The 18,350-nt window shown below is 32.7% G+C and overlaps 2 protein-coding genes across 6 annotated transcripts; one reads left to right on the top strand and one right to left on the bottom strand.

Moving 5' to 3' along the window:
• Nucleotides 1-2,086: 2,086 nt before the first annotated feature.
• LOC122532702 (eukaryotic translation initiation factor 4 gamma 2) lies at nt 2,087-14,037 on the bottom strand. 3 transcript variants are annotated; one of them, XM_043661715.1, is made up of 8 exons: nt 13,928-14,037; nt 8,037-8,148; nt 7,686-7,902; nt 6,637-7,579; nt 6,411-6,548; nt 5,354-6,243; nt 4,865-5,167; nt 2,087-4,546 (listed from the first exon to the last, which is right to left on the bottom strand). In XM_043661715.1, the coding sequence occupies exons 4-8, from the start codon at nt 7,538-7,540 to the stop codon at nt 4,439-4,441; spliced, it is 2,343 nt and encodes a 780-aa protein (XP_043517650.1). In that variant the 5' UTR covers nt 7,541-7,579; nt 7,686-7,902; nt 8,037-8,148; nt 13,928-14,037; the 3' UTR covers nt 2,087-4,438. The 3 variants fall into 3 exon arrangements, with proteins under 3 accessions (XP_043517650.1, XP_043517652.1, XP_043517649.1); XM_043661717.1 differs by lacking the exon at nt 13,928-14,037 and adding an exon at nt 13,497-13,515; XM_043661714.1 differs by lacking the exons at nt 8,037-8,148; nt 13,928-14,037 and having other exon boundaries at nt 7,686-7,913.
• Nucleotides 14,038-14,504: 467 nt separating this feature from the next.
• Nucleotides 14,505-18,210, top strand: LOC122532704 (syntaxin-12). Of its 3 annotated transcripts, none has more exons than XM_043661721.1 (6): nt 14,505-14,699; nt 15,548-15,751; nt 15,901-16,066; nt 16,149-16,276; nt 16,722-16,855; nt 16,918-18,210. In XM_043661721.1, the coding sequence occupies exons 2-6, from the start codon at nt 15,549-15,551 to the stop codon at nt 17,091-17,093; spliced, it is 807 nt and encodes a 268-aa protein (XP_043517656.1). In that variant the 5' UTR covers nt 14,505-14,699; nt 15,548; the 3' UTR covers nt 17,094-18,210. The 3 variants fall into 3 exon arrangements, with proteins under 3 accessions (XP_043517656.1, XP_043517655.1, XP_043517654.1); XM_043661720.1 differs by having other exon boundaries at nt 14,506-14,759; XM_043661719.1 differs by having other exon boundaries at nt 14,506-14,772.
• The last annotated feature ends 140 nt before the right edge of the window (nt 18,211-18,350 follow it).

Raw genomic sequence — 18,350 nt, 5'->3', positions numbered from 1 at the left:
AGTTTTATAAAACTCGTTAAGGTTGGATCATAGATGATAACGAGAAAGGGAACGTCTCACGCGCGCAGCAACAAAAAAAGAAAAAAAAAACAATTTAATGTCGCACGCGTCATTTTTAAAATAACATATCTCATATCTCTATTGTATTTCGTTTGACGAAAAGTTTTACATTATGTCGTAGAACGCATACACGCAGTTTGGGAAACGCTGACGTACCAATTATATAGATTAAAATGACTACGTGCATATACGAATATTTGCTATATGTACATATAGCAGCGAGTTAATATTCCTTTACGAAATCTAAATTAAATTATCAATCATCCTCGACACGATAACGACATTTATATAAGAACGATATTCTTTTTGATAGCATTAAAATCCGTTTTTGTCTGATCGATTTCGCGGCAAAAGTCTGTTATAAGGGGATCAGTAAGGAAAAAAAAAAAAAAAAAAAAAAAAAAAAAGAAGAATGACACATTCGTAAGGTAAGATTAAAGTAACAAATGTATTCAAGGTAACTTTTTACGCTACGACAAAACATTACACATATTTCGTTTATATATATATATATATATGTTTATATATATATAACAGGCAGTTGATAACATGTTACATCAGTTTAATGTAAATGTTATTAGTAAGATAGATTAAAAAATAAAGAAACGCTCGTAGAGAAACAAAGAGAATCGCTGAAATACCGTCGTGTATTTAGGATTAGAGTTAACTATAATTTGTTTATATGTATGCAGAGTTGTGTTTTTAAAAATGGCTCTACACATATATCAAATAAACAGCTGTTTATTAGAGCCAAACACGTGTAATGCTATATTGCATGCAGAGAGAATAATATACACCGAACGCACTTTCTCTAATAGTAAGTTTTTGTTATAGCTGTAGTTATTTATTTCAGTCGAAGTTGTCGATCTTTTCTTCTTGATAAATTTCAAATATATCTCCGTATATTTGTATTATTTATTTTCATTCTTGAATGTATATATATATACACACACATCTCTAAATGTGCAGTATATAAATAGGAATATTGGTACGAGAAATGTTCCTTTCGAACTACTTTGAGCGAGTTTGCTTTACGAGTTTAGTAGTGCTATTTTGTATATTAAAGTGATAACAATTCGACGCTTGAAACTTTAATTTTACCCTTTTTGCCGTAAATATCCAACGAAAGGAAAGAGCAAACAACAATAGTAAAAACTAAAGATCTCGATTTTTGTTTTGTTAATTAATTAATATTTTCAATTCTACGAGTTCTTCGAACAGATTACAAACAAGTACGATTATATAAGTTGAATTTAGTCACGTACTCTTGGTCAATTGGAATATTTTCGGAATAGATTATCATTTTTACGTGAAATACGCTTGCATAAGAAAGATATCGGGCGACTCGTATTCATGAAACAGATAAGTATTGCGAAAGAGAGTACTCCAAATGCCTTCTACGTTGTTCTTTTTAAAAGATTTCATCGCTCATACGTTATGTCAATTTAAAAAACAAATTTGTCCTTTTCCCAAGTTTGTTCATTGTTGATCTGATCGCTCGATCGCAAATCGTTGACCAATAAACTTGATTAAAAACTCTCTGCGTAAATCGTTAACATAACGTGATCCTTTTTTCTCCAAATGTGTTACTTGAATTACATAAATTGTCAAGACGGAATTGAACAGGAGTATCGCTATTACATACGTATATATGTATTTGCGTATGTCCGAATATTTTTAAAAAATAAAATATGCACGAAAAAATCGGAACGCTAATTTAGAATTGATTTTCGAAAATAGTACACATTTCTCGAGGCGACTCGTGTAAAATGAAGATAAATATGATTTCATTGTTGTAAATAGAGAGATTCTTATGCTAATAAGGTGTATGCACATGCTGTACGCATTTATTAAAATCGTCACGTAAATATACCAATGACGATCGAAAGAATGACTAAATAATCAGAAAAAGACCAGGGATAGAACTTTGATATCTACGCAAGACTGTTTGGATAATAACTAAGAAGTACGATGAAATGGTGTTACATTTCGACAACATAGTTAATTAAAAAAATTTTTTTTTTGAAAATATGAGAAATAATTCTTTTAATGAAAAAATTTTAACACTTTCGTAAATGTTTTGTTTATCGTAAAAATGAGTAGCGAATGGTGAAAGAGAGAACGACAGACACAAAGTCGTAAAGATGATAATCCTAGGAACAGATTTTATTGATAAAGATAAAAGAGATTTCTTATCAGTTTAATGTCTATGATCAATTAAAAATGATTATAATGTAATCCATTACGTGAGAAATAATACTGACGATATTATACATGATTCGTACGTTGCATCTTTTTCTTTTTTTTTTTTTTGTTCATTTTCAATTAATTTATAATTAACATAAGTAGATAAAAATAAATTAACAAAGTTGAAGTACAATATCGCATGTTACATAGCGGTTGAAAAATTGAATTATCAATCGATCGATATTGATCATTCGCTGAATTATTATCTACGTGGGTAATTATTTTTTTTCTGATTCTTCATATTTATAATAAAAAAGGCAACGAGTATACCACAAATATCGATTAAAATATTATTACACTAATGTCACTATTAAATATATTCCACGTACAAAGAATATTTTCAAATTGGCATTGATTCTTCGCAGCGAGGATCAAGTCATTATCTCTGAGAATTAAATAAAACAAAGACTGAATACACATTTGATACACACAATTCGAATTAATCCATATACCAACGATTGAATGTATTTTTCTAGAACGAACAAACGAAAATTCAAAATGCAAATCTTTTTCCGAGTTTTCAATTTAATTTTGCGAATGATGCGTACATACGATAAATGTGTATTCGAGGAGGAAATAAATTTAACAATGATCGAATCAACACAGGTATTTGGACTGACGATGCCTTGATTACGAGAGGGAAAGAAATGCAGTTTAATTCAATACTTTAGTTCAACACGGCAACAAAAACTAGAAAATAACGTGACAATTACTAATTTCTTTTTTTTTTTCCTTTAGTACACACATCATTCTGAAAAATTGTAGATAAATAATTTTAAAAAATAAACAAAAATATCCAAATTCTTACATTTAATTAAATGTGTAATACGTATTACGTTCACGAAATTAACAAAATTCGAGCGCGCCCTTTGAAAAATGTACGAAAGTCTAAATTAATGCCTGCTTTTTCTTCTCTCACCGATCACGAAAAAACTGCGATATTGCACTAACTTTTCTTTAGGCGAACTTATGGCATCGTGTCGGTTTGAAGGTTACGCACTAATTAAAAAAAAAGATTGTATGTCGATGCGTAGAATTCTAGTTAGGAGAGACTACTACAGGCAGGAAAAGAAGGTAAGGTGACTGTTGGTTCATCGACAGAACAACCAGGGGGCCATCTGTAATAAATTACACCAAGGTATGTTTATTTTTATATACGATTTAGTCGTATCACTAATTTTTTTTTTATGTTATGTTATGTTAAAGTGAATTGTGATGTTGGCTGCTGGTTGTTATTGATTAGTATTTTAGAGTAGAATTAATGGAGCAGCAAATATAGATAACATGGGCAAAAATGACGTTTGGTTGATTTATGTGTTATAATATAAGTGTGACTCAGTATTTTTTTTTTTTTTTTTTTCTCGGTTCTCAAGATCTATAAATTCATTTGTTTCGTTTTTTGTTTGTTTGTTTGTTATAGCTTCTAAAGAGAATTAATTAATCGCATTTTATACGTATATTATATTACTGAGTCAGTCCTCTGTTTCTGATGGATATTTTTTTTTTTGTTTCTTTAGGAAAAGTAGATGTATTTCGACTGTTGTGATGAATTATATAATAGTAATAATAATATAATAGTTAATAATAGATAATAATTCCTCATAATAAATGTAAAAGCTGGTACACAGAGATAACAAGCGACTCGCTGGTGCCGCGGACAAAAAGACTTACAAAAACGTGACACATGCACAATACTAGACAAAAACTTTGACAACACAAATCACCAGACTAATTTTTTTTTCTTGTTTCTTTCTGCACCGATGTTCATACAGCGGCGATTGTTGATATATCTGCTGGCCCAATATGATTATAAATCATATCAATATTCAATTATCTAAAACATTCTAAAACTTCTTCCTTAGAAAGTCTGCTGCAAACCCCTCGATGGGCTGCAAATTGTAATGTTTTCCATATTACTGATGGTTTTTTTTTCCGGACATGATTGTAAAGTCCTTTTCTTCTTCATCTTCTTCATCTTCTTTGAACGAGGGCTTGACACAGACTAAAAAGATGTTTGTGGCAATGGATGGAGACAACTCAATTAGTAAACTGAAACCGCCTGGTCCAGTATAATATAGATAGCAAAATCCTATTCCAAATTATAGGTAGCTGGAAGAACGTTCCATTCTTCTCACAGTTTTTGCATTCTGTAGTTTTTATTGTTGTCGTCATCGTCGTTGTGGTCATCACTTTCTTCTTCCGTGGATGCATTATCTAACCATGTTAACCAACTATTGACCTACATCATTTAATTGTTAATTAATATACCATTCTTTAAATTTAATTTGTCATAATAATATATCATGTATCAATTATATTGGCATTTTATATAGTGCAATGCAATTGTTTAACAGTTTAAAAAATACAGATAGCGTAAAAGTACTAAGATCTTTGATCATATAGAGAATTAAGTACACTTTTTATAGCAAAAAGGTATTTTGCTAATATATTAAAAATAATACTTATCGTATTGTATTAGTGTAACAGTAGTACTGTTGTGCTAATTCAGAGAAACATATATAAAATTTGAAATATTGATGCGATATTATCTATTTACCTCAAATAACGCTTTACCCTTGCCCGGATAAGCATCAGTGACGCATTCCTTCCATTTGAAATAGGCATCTTCTTCAATTACCTCTAATCGGTAAAGTCCATCGAACCATCGTAATAACATCCCTTTTGGAAAATTGTGCGAGAACCAAAATGCTTGAAGTGCATGCAGGGCTGTCACTTGAGACTCTATATCGACGAAGAGTAAACGCATCAGACGTGCATATTTTTCCAGTAATGCCTTTTCTTTATCTATTACTGATTTGCCTACACTAGAAGGATCAACACCAGGTGCCAGTATTGTTTCCTAATACAAACAGAAATAAATAGAGATAATTTTAAAAACGTTAGACACAAGTAGACGAAGAGGTATCAATAATATTGCTTTATAATGCTTTTGAGAAGATTAAAAGTATAAAAAAAAGACTACACACAGTTAGTAACTACGGTAACATATAAAGTAACGATTTAAATAAATTTTTTACACACTAACCTGTGTAATGTATTTCAGAAGAACGTTCATCAAAGCATTAATGAACTCTGAATCAGAATGATGCGAAGGTTCTAGCTTTTCTTTGATCCATTTGTAAAGAGTATTAGGATTTGGGTCATATTCTAATTGACGCCAGATATCTCCCTGGATCTTAAGAAGTGGATAAAGGAAAGTCAATTCTCTGTCCTCCAAGATCTCCGCAAGTCTTTCTTTCGTCTTGTCTGCTTCGGGTAACTGGCTAATAAGATTCACCTTGCTCTCGTTAAAAATCTGTGTGAGTCTCGCTTTGCCTTGGCTTTTATGTAACTGCTGAAGTGTAAGTAAAAACAGCGGATGATGCTGACCGTTCTCTGTCACAGCAACAAGATCGATTAATTGAATTAAATTATCCACAATCGCCTTGGCTGTTAAGAAGGCAACGTGAGAAGCTACACAAGGCACAGTACTCTCTTTTTCTGGAATATTGGATACTAGTTCTTTCCATCCCTCATGTATCTGTTGTACAGTGATCACGTCTGCTTTATCCAATTCAACTATCAGTTTAGCTGCGAGTTCACGCTCAGAATCTCCACGATCTAATGTATTAGAGTATAACGTATAAATTGCATGACGTAAAAATCGTTCAGGTATCTTAAGATCTTGAAAAGCTGTTATTGCATCCTGCATGTTCGTATGAGAAACAAGATCATCCATCAAGGAGTTCACTTTCTTCAGTATCTCCTCTCTAGAAGTTCCTTTGTCCTTTCTATCGCGAGCTTTTTCTCGTTTGTCGACAGGACCTTGCTTTATCACGATCGCTGGTGACAATTCCTTGTGCAATAATGGCGAGCTGGGTTTCAATGTGCTAGTACGCAGAAGAGGTAATTCCGATGCTCGTCCTGTGAACAGATCTATTAATCGAAATAATGAATTAAAAATTGCTTGACTGTACGTGTTCCGTGTTTACTACCATGCAATTTAAGCTCAATTGAATCGTACACATTATGATTTTTTCAACAAAATTATTAACTATTCATGATAGTTATCGATAAACATTTTGCTAATGTAAGATACTTACCACTGTTGAGAGGTAGGTTGGGATTGATATTGGTTTGTTTAAACATCATAGAATTAGCTGATGGTCTTAGTGAAACTTCTTCCGGATGTCCAATCAACATCTTATTTTTATTGAAGCGTAATTGTTCTTTATTGCTATCTGTAACGCAACGGTGATAATCGGTTAAAACGGACGGTCTTAGTAAATAGTAAAGAGATATTTAAGAAATATTTAAGGTGATACGTACTGTTATTAAAGTTTTGTGGCGAATTATGTTGCTGTTGATTGTGTTTCCCTTGATAGTTATTCTGATGACGATTCTGGTTCTGATAGTAACCCGGCTGGTTACGTTGATTATGACGACCATAAGCAACCCCGGGAGATCCAGAAAATCCGTTGGGGCTGAATGGAGATGGCATGCCGAACGACGGTGAAGTTAACGGTATACCTCCCATCATGTCCATATCTAATCCGCCACGTCCCATTTTTCTTAGAAATTCAGCTCCGAGGCGATCCTCGCGTCTATGGAAGCCATTTCCCCTTGAAGACTCTTCGTTATCACTGCGGATCTGATTGATGGGCATTGGACCTTCAGTGCTGGTAGCCTTACGTGGTACCCAGCCATCACGGCGTAGCTCAATAACATCACGCAGCATAAACTTGATGCGTAGAGGAAGATCTCTGCTCTCTGCTAAGGAGTTCATACGTTTGAAATATTGATCCATGAGTCCGCGGCCTTTATCCGAGTCAAGGATACGGCCGCAGGTACGCATGATTTGACAGAGGCATTCGATATCCTCGGCAGTGTCCCCCCTGGATCTCCTTCGCATTTTCTTCTCCAATAATTGCTGGATGCAACGGTGTAAAATCGTTTCCGACACGATCCCCAATTTCCCCAGTTCTCCGATGAATTTGATGTTGCCAAGCATTTTACGCTTGGCCACCTGTCGGCGTTCCTCTTCCTCTGGGCCAAGTTCATCCTGATTTTCGAATGCCTCGCTCGCCTTTGAACGATTTTCAAATTCGTCTTTGCACTTGTTGAGAAGAAGAACTGTGAATGTGCTTTGGCCTTTTTGACTTTCAATGAGTGCTTTTCGCGGTTCAAAGTTTGCAGCTTCGTCAGACAGCCGTTTGCACAGCTGTGCGTACATAGAACTGTACTTGGGTTCATCAAGTGCTTTTTCGAAGATCTGAAAGCGCAGATGATTGTAAACGTTAAATTATACAAATTATACTGCTTGTTACGATTGACGAGTACTCGCATGACTGTTGCACTCTTTGATATTTGCTACTCACCAAAAAAATGACACCTTTGAGAATCACATCAGAATTAAGCTCAACGTTGAGCAGGTCGTTGCTCAGCTTTGCGAACTTTTCCGGCGTAAGCTTATTAAGAATACCCCGCACCTTTCTAAAGATGAGATCATTTCTGCTTTCTGGGGTGAGTGCATCGCGTCTAACAGTTGAAGGAGGGATCCAGCGTTGCTCAGTGGATAGGGAGCGAATATCGTCCCTGGAAGGCATCGAATTTTTTTAATTTTCAGTGTATTAAAAGTGATAGCGAACACGGAGGATTGATTGGGTGTAAAAAGAGGCAGCTGGTGTAGGTATGACTGTTACAGTCAAGGTAACTTTGTAAACCCTGACCTTCCTCCCGAGACACGAGAAGCACCCCCCGGTCCTGTGGGGTTGTCCGTTGTTGCGCGTGTTTCGGCCCCCTGAGTGATAAATCACAGCACACAGATCTTCCTTTAGGAAGCTAAAACAAAAATAATGTTACAATAAGAATACATGTTGTCTTATTAATCATTTCTTGCTTACATGCATGCTGCACCACTCATATTTGGCTATTAATATCACAGCCTTTTGTACCTAACGATACACAAAAATAATGTATCAACACAACATGCAATTAAGATACTTTAAACATAAGTTATCGTTCGTTCGTTCCTTTTGTTTTTCCATCAAATCTGATTGATGTTATCACGTGTACGATATTATTATTATTATTGTTATTATATAAGCTATGTTTACCATAATGTAGAGAATTTATTTAAGTTACATAAGCCATAGAGATATTGCTTATATAACAATGTATATAAAATAAATATTCCTATGAAAGATTTTTTTGAAAGAAAAGATCAATTTATGGGAAAAACAATGAAGAAAAAAAGTTGTTTCAATACGTTAAACACATAATACTTATGCAAATTGTACAGTACAAATTTATCCCCAGGAAAAAGGAAAAGAAATTAAATTTTCAAACATGTACAATTTATTTTGTAAACATGGAGAGCATAGATCTTCCTTGTTTGTGTCTCAACATTGCAGAAAAAGCATTTGCATCTGACAATGAAAAAAAATCATAACTTAGAATTCAAGTACAAGTACAAATTCACCATTAATGTAATATGGAATACAAAATCACACTGAAACAAATCAAAAGAAGAGAAAAAAAGAACAAAAAAAGAGTAAAATTCCTTCCATCCATTGTACATAATAGTAACAAAAAGGAAACAAATTATAATTTATAATTAGGCTGCTAGATGTTTATACGTACAAACTCGTAGTTTTCTTAATTCAAACAAAGACTTGTTAGATATTTTAGAAAAAAAAAATGTCAAATATTACTTATTAGACATTGTGAAAAATACCACTGTGTACTTTGAATAAAATTTACACATTGTTACGTATTGCGTGCCTTTTTTGGACCTTTAAATCCCTCGCAAATTAACAAACATCCGCAGCCTACTTATAAGAATGAAACTTCTAACGGCAGGAGAGACACGGATTAACAATGTGCAGCCTTGTTGCGCTCACAAGTGAAGGTCTTCAACAGGACAGGACGAGGATCTTCTCCAGGGAAACGGCTTTGATCTTGAGGTGTCGGTTACGAACAAAACAACCAAAAGCCGTGAACGATAAACGTGGAGAGGATCGTATGTGGGGCGCGGCTCATGGTCAGATGGTCAATGAACCTTCCGTCGTCTCAACTCGACCGATCTCGGCTCCTATCGTCAGCCAGATCGGGCGAGGTCGGACAACTTCGTCCTGACTTCGACTAAGGTCGTCTCCGACCGCCTCTACTAAGCGATCCATGTATTTAGGGTGCGTGGCTGGAAAACCTTCGGTCTGTTTTCAATTACACGCTGCCAAATCGAGGAAAACGGAGAATAGCTTTGTCTCAGAAACGAAAAAGAGAGAAGAAAGAAAAAAAAAGACAGATTCCAATATCAATTCTACGCACTGTTCTTTGTGCAATATTCGTTTCTTGTGGATTGCAACTTTTCTTTTTCTTTTTTTTTTTTTAACGTGAAAGAAACTTTTTGTATGGGGAACGAAACATTAGACTGAATTAATAACGATTAGAACGCATGGAAATTTATAAATTCGAGCTTAAACGAGCAATTAATTCATACATTTATAAACTTGATACAACGTTAGAATTTGGACGGTTTGTTTGCCTCTGTAACAATGTATTTTATGACGAAAAGAAAAAAAAAAAAAAATGAATCGATAACGAGCTTTTTCTCCGATTAGAATAATAATTTTCGATTGAAATTTTTAACAGTATTAGTACAGTATAAAAGATATACATGCATGATATTGTTTTAGGCTATTTTAAATGAGAATAAAGAATTAGACTGAACAACGTAATTTTGGAATATCAATACACGATTGCAAGGCTTCTCGTGAGCGGTACAAGCGGAAACTAAATGCGATTGAATATGTATGTACTCACGCATGTACATATACAGAAACGTCGCGACTTAAGAAGTATTACTTTGAGTTTGCACGACGAAGGTCACCGTCTGCAACATGTTCCGACATTGAAAATTTCTTTAATGCACTACTAAACAGGTATTCCATCTCGTTTCCTTTTAGATTTGTATTACCTTCTTTGTTAGACAAATAAACGAAGATTTTGCACTTTGACCAATGCAATTACTAAAATAATGAACGAAATTTCTTAGCAGCTCTAAATTTATCTCGCTCAAACTTAAATTTGAGCACATATGTGAAAATACTTGGATTGTATCTAACAAACGGATAATTTGTTTTCAAACACTTTTATAACTACGCAATTAACTCTTTTTTTTTCACGTATTGTCTGCAATTTTTTCTGGTGTAATAAACTTTAAAAATATTTAACAATGTCGATTTTTTTATTGTAAATTGTAGATAAAACTTGCATGGAAATAAAGATAATGAACGCATTCCATGATTTAAATGTCCACGAAATCCTGGAATTGCAATAGCGAAAATTCAAGATTTTAAAAAAAGTCGTACTAATTTTGTAATTTATGAAACGAAACTAATAGGGCGTACAACTTAAATGTACAATTAAATTCATAATTTAAACTCATAAATAAATGTTGTTATCGCAGAATGATACAGAGAAATAATCTAAATAGAAAAAATTATTTCTACAAAAATGTCTTTACAAATGTATTTACAAAAGCTATTATTTTATAACTAGCTATTATTTATACTACTTCTTCACAAATGTGATTAAAATTAAAAATACTGATGCGAAATCCTAGTTAAACGAAACGAAAATAGAGCATTCTTGATATTTCTAATACATGAAACGGTAGCGAGATAAAAAAAAAATTATATGCAAAAAGAGAGCCACGTGCCATGAATGGAGAAAGCGATAGCAATGGAATTTACAGCGAACAGTTGCTATTCTTCTTCGAATACTTCAAATATTCTGTCATCCATTTCTCTGTGTTCTCACGTGACACGTCACTGATGCGCCGTGACGGTTGCTCTCCACGACTTAGAACAAGGTTGCCAACTTTTGACGGCTGATAACGGATAAGATCAGCCAGCCAAAAAGAAAAGAAAATGATGCACGTTGATTCGAGTGAAATTTTCAAGCAAATATCTGAAGGAGCTTATCTAAAACTTATTCTTCACATTCCAAACGAACTCTAAAATGACAGCAAGAAAATAGAATGTAAATCCGCGATAATACCAACATTGTAAACGATAATTGCCAGAGACAGCACTGCAGAAAGAAGATCCAAAATCCTTTGTCTTTAAAATTTTTCCACGTCGCTTTACGGCGATTATTTAAGGAATTTCATTTCTCGATGTTTCAATTAAAATCGAATTATATTTTTCTTCAAACTATACATTGTTTTTGTTCGTGTAATTGACACACGCGTATGAGCATAGGCGTCGAATTTACTAAAAATTTCTAATAAATGATAGAGTTTGCTACGTATGTAGCTTAAAATTCAAATGTAAATTAACCACACGAACTGAACTGAAAGAAAATCTGTACGTCTATTCATAGTACGATAAGCTTTTAGGTCTGGTGTAACAAAGAGGCCGCACACGGTCGTCACGTCCGACGTAGGAACAATCATATGAGCGAGCATTTAAAGACGCACGATAAACCCGTTCGCCATGGGTGCACACGTTGTAACGCACTCTCTCTCTCTCTTTCTCCCCCCCCCCCCCTCTGTCTCAAGTATTAAACGTTTCGAGGTTGTAATCGTTAATGTACTATTATAGAAATAGAGGGTGACAAACTTATTTACGTCAAAGAGAATTACATTCTCGCTTGAAGATTGATTTGAAGCGAATCACGACGCTACTAATCTTGTTAAAGCTTTAAAATTTTTTTTTATTCTAATTCAGTTCTCGTTTCGACAAACGAAAAAAAAAAAAACAAAAAAAGGCATTTTAATTTAAAATTGAAGAAAGAAATAACACGTATTGATACGTTGATGAAACTTTTTAACGATAAAGAAGAAACAAAACAATGGATCGAAAATAAAATTATGATTAGTTCTTCTGAAGTCAAAAGTATCTTTTCTGCGATCTTTTCTTTTTTCCAACAAATAACATTCGAACATTCGTGAAAATGATTGTAAAAATTTGTCCTTTGTTAGAATGTCAATTACAAGGTATTACTAGCGTAACGTTATTTCCTAGTTTCTTTGTTCATAGTACGTAATAATGGAGCAGCAGAGATTTAATGAATAATAAATCTAAAATATGAAAAAAAAAAAAAAAAAAGAAATAGAATTATAATTTTAGATATAAAATATTATATATAAAATCGGAAGCCTGAAAGCTATCTATTTTGATAAAAATTCCGAAACATTAAAAATGAGATAGTGTACGCCTGGTTGATTCTGTGCACGCCTATGTGTGCGTGCACATTGATCGATGAATACATGCGTGTGGTTCCTGCATACGTATGTTTACAAGTCTGTCTCCGCATCCATCGCAAAACGAATGTACCAAAATGTAACCAACATCGAAACAAGCACTTTTCTCCATAACTTACACAGAAGCACGATAAATTAATTAAAGAAAAATTTCTAGTCTTGTTACGACCCTTCGATCTCGCAATTCTTTCAACGAACAAAAACTCTCAGTATTTTGTCCTTTTCCACGAGTCGAGATTACATTGATCAAGTTTGTGGAACTGTCTAAAAATATATATTTCCGTTTCCGAAAAGTTTGTACAACCAAGCGAACAAAATGAAAAACCAAATGTTTAAATTCCAATTTAATAAAATAGGTCCAATATGGGCGTACAAACCATAGCGCTGGCTGTTCCAATATGTAAGAAACGATACAATAGAAAATTTATTATAGAAAATTATTTGTGATTTCGTCCAAGGGAGGAGTGAGGGGTAATCAAGTGTAAAATCGAAATGGAAGATCATGCGTGTCAAGAGTGAATTTCGTGATTGTTCGCTTGAAACTTGAAAAAAATCCGTGCAACAATAGAGAAACACGGTTAATCGAAAGGCGAGCAAAAGAATAGAGTAACGTTGAAAGAACGATTGACGTAAGCAGCATGCATAGCTCTCTCTAAAATAAACAAGTCGATTTTGCAACTGAGCAGAAAGTGACCAACAATCGAGGAAACGTACTAATTTCAAAACCTCGTTTGAAAAGAAGCGAGACAACGGGACACGACACAGGGGAGGGGATTTTACTATAAACTCGTTGGAAATCGTTACTTTCGGAATGAAGTTTGCAAAAAAAAAAAAAAAGAAAAAATTGCTTCGAATAAAATATGAAACGTACACAGCCGAGAATACGATAGGAAACATGCTGGGAGCTAAGGGAACGAACCTACGCCAAAAGTCACGCCGACGAAAATGTCAAAAGTGGAAGTTGCGTAGATGTTCGCGAACAACACTCGATTACCACTCACGCGTTGCTCAATTTTACTGCTATTCGAGCGAAAACTGGTCGGCCGAGCGAAAAAATCTCGCAGTTACAGCGAGATACAAGGTTGTGAAACGCGACGGGGAATCGACGAAATGGAAGACGAGTTCAGAACCGACATGACGCACGACGACCTATGTACGAGCTGTATTGACTCGGAAGCAACCCTCGAGAAAATTCTACGAAATTTTCCGATTCCTCGTCAGACTTTCTATAAAAAAAATGCGCACAATGTGGTAATCTAGCGTTAAATTCGCTATCGCGACAGGCAGGAGATCAGTAATGTACAGTATTTGCGAATAAAACGATGAGAAATCACAATAGCGTTTACTTACGGCCGACGGTTGTTGTTTCTGAAGGCTTTCGCAATTAGTCGGTCGTACTCGGGAACTTCCGTGCCATAGGTCTTGTCAAGCCAATATCTGTCATGCGACTAACCTGCAGTTTTTCGAGACGTAATTCATTAGCTGATTCGACTACTCAATAGAAAAATTTTATTATCAATTTTTCTCATCGTTTACTGTGTTAAATAGATGGAAATATATTGAAATAAATGTATCGATAGTTCTATTTTTGACTCCGATGGTAGTAATATATAAGACGGTATTTCAGACACTCTCATTTCCATGAATTGATAAAAAATAATTTTATAGCTGATTAATATCTGTATTTGTCTATTTCAATAATAAATTTTCTGGCAGAGATTAATTTCTTTACATGAAAGGTTACGCTTCGTATTTTCGTGCTACAACACAACGGGATGACATCTGCAAAATGGTGTTTTGAATCTAGTGGTATCGACGGTGTTCTAGACACACATTAAATTCCTTTTGTAATAAAAACTAATTTGAAATTCGGAGAATGCATGTTGCGTTGTTATTAATTTATTATCAGAGAATTATTTATTTGTTGTTTATTATGTTCGTATTGGTTACAGACATCGTGTCTGGACTTAAAAAATACGAAACGTTGATAATTTAGAAATCTGTTGCAACCGCGGCTGCGAACACAAAGGACTATTGTCACATGGACGGTGGATTAGATCATTTAGGCAACTGTCAGTTTCTAAGATTCAATACATAAAAATAGTCCTCTTAATTTTTAAATGTAAATTAATAAAGCAATTTATATTTAGATATTAAGAATATTTGTGATAAAATAATTCAGGTTTGTTCTGCATGTACGTCGCGTCTATATATTTATTCATGTATTTTTATCTCGCATTAATTTCGCTATTTCATGTATGTATTTGTCGTATACCATTAAAGATCTGAAAAACTATTCAGCTGTATATAATCACGATAGAGCTTTGAGATACATATCAGCTGAAATTTTGCTATATTGTTTATATAGCAGTATACGATATTCTACTAATTAATATATCATTTTTATGACAGTTTCAAAAAATTTACTAAATATTTACATTGGGTTTTTCGCATATTTATTAAAATATCGCCATAGATAGAAAATCTTAAAAGTCTAAATATTGCTTGTTATGTACAATTGCATTAAAAGATATAAAGATATATGTATTTAACAGTATAAGGGAGAATGGTTTGATTAAGAGTGTGTGTATGTATATATATATATATATATATATATATATAATCTAGGAGAAGCTTTTCCATTTTGTACTAAACAAAAATTATAAATAAATAAAAAAATCATGTTAATGTAAATAAGTTGGAATATATAAAAATTTTAATATATTTATTACTATTATTATTATTATTAATATAAAGTTACAACAGTGACTTATATATGTGATAATACATATATCAGTGTTACTCATAAATATGTCATAGAGATTTAATTCATTTTTTATTTCACGAAAATGCGAAAAGATTGTTAGACAAAATACAAAGTACATATGTTTGTTGTTATTGTAGTTGTCAGTATTTGCAGGTTCTTTAACTTCACACAGTAAAATCATAATAAAATTTGTTTATTTTTAGAATGGCTCACAGTTCTCAAACATATGGGTCCACAGATCAACGGACAGATGTACCTGATGTAGGATTTAGTCCTACTGAACTTTATAGTCTCAGTGAAAATATTACCACTAACATATACACAATAAACACAAGTTGGAGAACGCTTGAACGCGCATATAAAAATGTTGGAACCAATAAAGATAATCAGGGTCTAAGAGATAAGGTGTAAGTAATTGTGAAAAATCTAAAATAAAGGCAGAGTAATCTAGGCCATGTGTGATACTCATTAAGATGCAACAAATTTTCACCAATGTGAAAATGTTATGTTGAAACATTTTATATTTTATTCACATTCACATTTATTTAATTACAAGGCATGTCACACAGTTAAGCACAAATCAAGTAGTGACTCAAACGAGCAAAGACATTGCAAGACTGACAGTGCTAATGAGGCGAGGTGACAAACAACAAAAGTTGCAAATTGAGAAACTTACCACTGATTTCAAAGATGCTTTGCAAAGATACTCAGATATGCAGAAGGTAAAATATATTTCATTAATTGTATCTTAGTTAATTCTAACATTATCATGCCCTTACAATTGCTTTCTCATGAAATTTCTAGTCAATTGCTGAAAAGATGAAGAGACATATTTTGCTTACAATTAATATAGAAAATCCTATGGATCCCGAGGAAGAGGAACAACAACGTTTACTTCAAGCTCAGGAGGATGAGCACAGAGTGACACAAAGGTTCGAATGTAAACTATATATATTCATTTTCATAAATATACATAACTATATCTGCACATGTTAGTAGTGAAAAAAGCTTGACTATTTCTCACAGTCTACACACAAGCAATGGGTTCAAAGGTGGCTAACATTATTAACATTATTAAAAAATTAAAATTCAAATAGGCTTTTTTCATGATTTTTGTAAGATGAGCATAATTCGTGGATTTTATAGTATGAATATCGAAATAGCTTGAATTTAAAAATTTCACCGAAAAAGATGTTACATAATTACAACATGTATTATTAATATAGAGAAGTTATAAAATGCACTTGAACGTATGGTAAGTTTATTTTAATGAATATTATAATACATAATACAAGTTCGTAAAATAACATTATCGATTATACATTATTAAATAAGAAAGTAAATTACAAGTTGTCTTTTTGGGTCTAATGTGTCTAGGAATCTTGAATTTCAACAAGGCTTACTGTTAGAGAGAGAAGATAGGATAAAACGGATCGAAGGTGATATTTTGGATGTAAATCAAATAATACGCGAATTGGCAGCATTGGTGCATCAACAAGGAGATTCAATCAGTAAGCGATTCCCATATATGTATACTGTTCTTGTATATTTGAGTAAATGTTTTTTATTGCAGACACGATAGATAACCATATAGAAGATATCCACGCGAATGTTGAGCTGGGAACTCAAGAGTTAATCAAGGGAAGTAATTACCAAAGTAAATATCGACGAAAAATTTTTGTCCTACTGTTGCTCGCAATCATAGTCGTTGCTATATTAATTATTATTCTAGTCACTAAATTAAGTTAGCGCACCTAATCGTCGTAGATATTGCGTACGAACGAAAAAGGTTGTCTCAATCTATCCTACTGATTGTAGAATTATAATGTCATAAAAAAATATAAATTGCCAGTTTGTATCGGACATGCAATATGGGGAGAGGATAGACTTATTTTATATTCATTTGTAAATTGATTAACATGTAATTCGAGCGTATTATCCTTGTTTATCTTCGAATTTATGAAACACATTATAATGTTCTTACTGCATGCTTACTTTTTATTTTTCATTTTAAAGCAATTTGAATTTAGTAACTCAGATTGAACATAACAAAGATATTAAACATCTGCATTACTTTTTAGAGCAGGCTTCTATTAGTAACAGAAATAATCTTTGCAATTATAAATTTTGTTGTATTTGCAAGCTATTAACTAACAGACACTTTGATAAATCATTTTAATTGTATCAAATGTTATTTTTTCAATAAATTATACAGCATTATAAATAGAACAAGCCTCTAAGCTGAATGTCAATGTTATATTACAGCCTCAAATTTTATGGCAACGTATACTGTTTGTTGAAAATCTATATTAAAACTATGTATTCTATTAATTTATTGATATATAACATCTAAACATTTTGATATTTATCATTATTAGACAATTATCTAATATATAATTGTCTAGTAAAATTATTCATTAATTTATTTCAATAAATTTATTAAAAAATACACCATTTAACATTTTATTGTATTGATATTAGAAGATTACCTATGCATAAAATGATCATAAAGAGATATAAATTTATCTCAGAAATATGTGAAATAAATGTGGCACTAAATTGATTAATATTGAGAACTATTATATCTTCAACAATATTCTTGTTTAAATTTTTTTATAATTGTGCGCTATAAGTAATTTCTGTAATCTGGTTTTCACTTGAAAATGTAATTTTCTATTGCATATATATTTTATTATTCACAATATTTGTTGTTCAATTAATCCAGTGTAGTGAGAAGCGATAAGCAGAAATTATACTTTGCAAAATGAATATCTTTTCACTAATTTGTTACTTGTATGTTATTATTTCAAAACAATTAATTCGTTTTCTATCACTAAATAATTATACATGTTTGTTATAAAAATAACATTATATAATATATTATTTCCTTCCTTTTTCTGTCCTTATCCAATTAGGATAGGTTGATTATAACAACCTAAATATTAAATGACCTAAAATATTATTATTGCTCTTCATCTTTCCACTTATATTTAAATTAAAATTATG

Source organism: Frieseomelitta varia, unplaced genomic scaffold (genome assembly GCF_011392965.1).
Source record: "Frieseomelitta varia isolate USP_RPSP 00005682 unplaced genomic scaffold, Fvar_1.2 scaffold_464, whole genome shotgun sequence".
NCBI classification, from domain to species: Eukaryota; Metazoa; Arthropoda; class Insecta; order Hymenoptera; family Apidae; genus Frieseomelitta; species Frieseomelitta varia.
Note: the sequence above shows the minus strand (reverse complement) of the source record. Positions and strands in the feature narration are given on the sequence as shown.

Bases quoted from the DNA above. Each gene is read 5' to 3' on its own strand.
- LOC122532702 (XM_043661714.1), bottom strand. From the start codon at position 7,913: ATGCCTTCCAGGGACGATATTCGCTCCCTATCCACTGAGCAACGCTGG. The intron at 6,549-6,636 runs GTACGTATCACC...GTTGCGTTACAG, and splicing joins GCCACAAAACTTTAATAACA to ATAGCAATAAAGAACAATTA. The intron at 6,244-6,410 runs GTAAGTATCTTA...TTCGATTAATAG, and splicing joins CAACCTACCTCTCAACAGTG to ATCTGTTCACAGGACGAGCA.
- LOC122532704 (XM_043661721.1), top strand. From the start codon at position 15,549: ATGGCTCACAGTTCTCAAACATATGGGTCCACAGATCAACGGACAGAT. The intron at 16,067-16,148 runs GTAAAATATATT...TGAAATTTCTAG, and splicing joins GATACTCAGATATGCAGAAG to TCAATTGCTGAAAAGATGAA. The intron at 16,856-16,917 runs GTAAGCGATTCC...TTTTTATTGCAG, and splicing joins TCAACAAGGAGATTCAATCA to ACACGATAGATAACCATATA.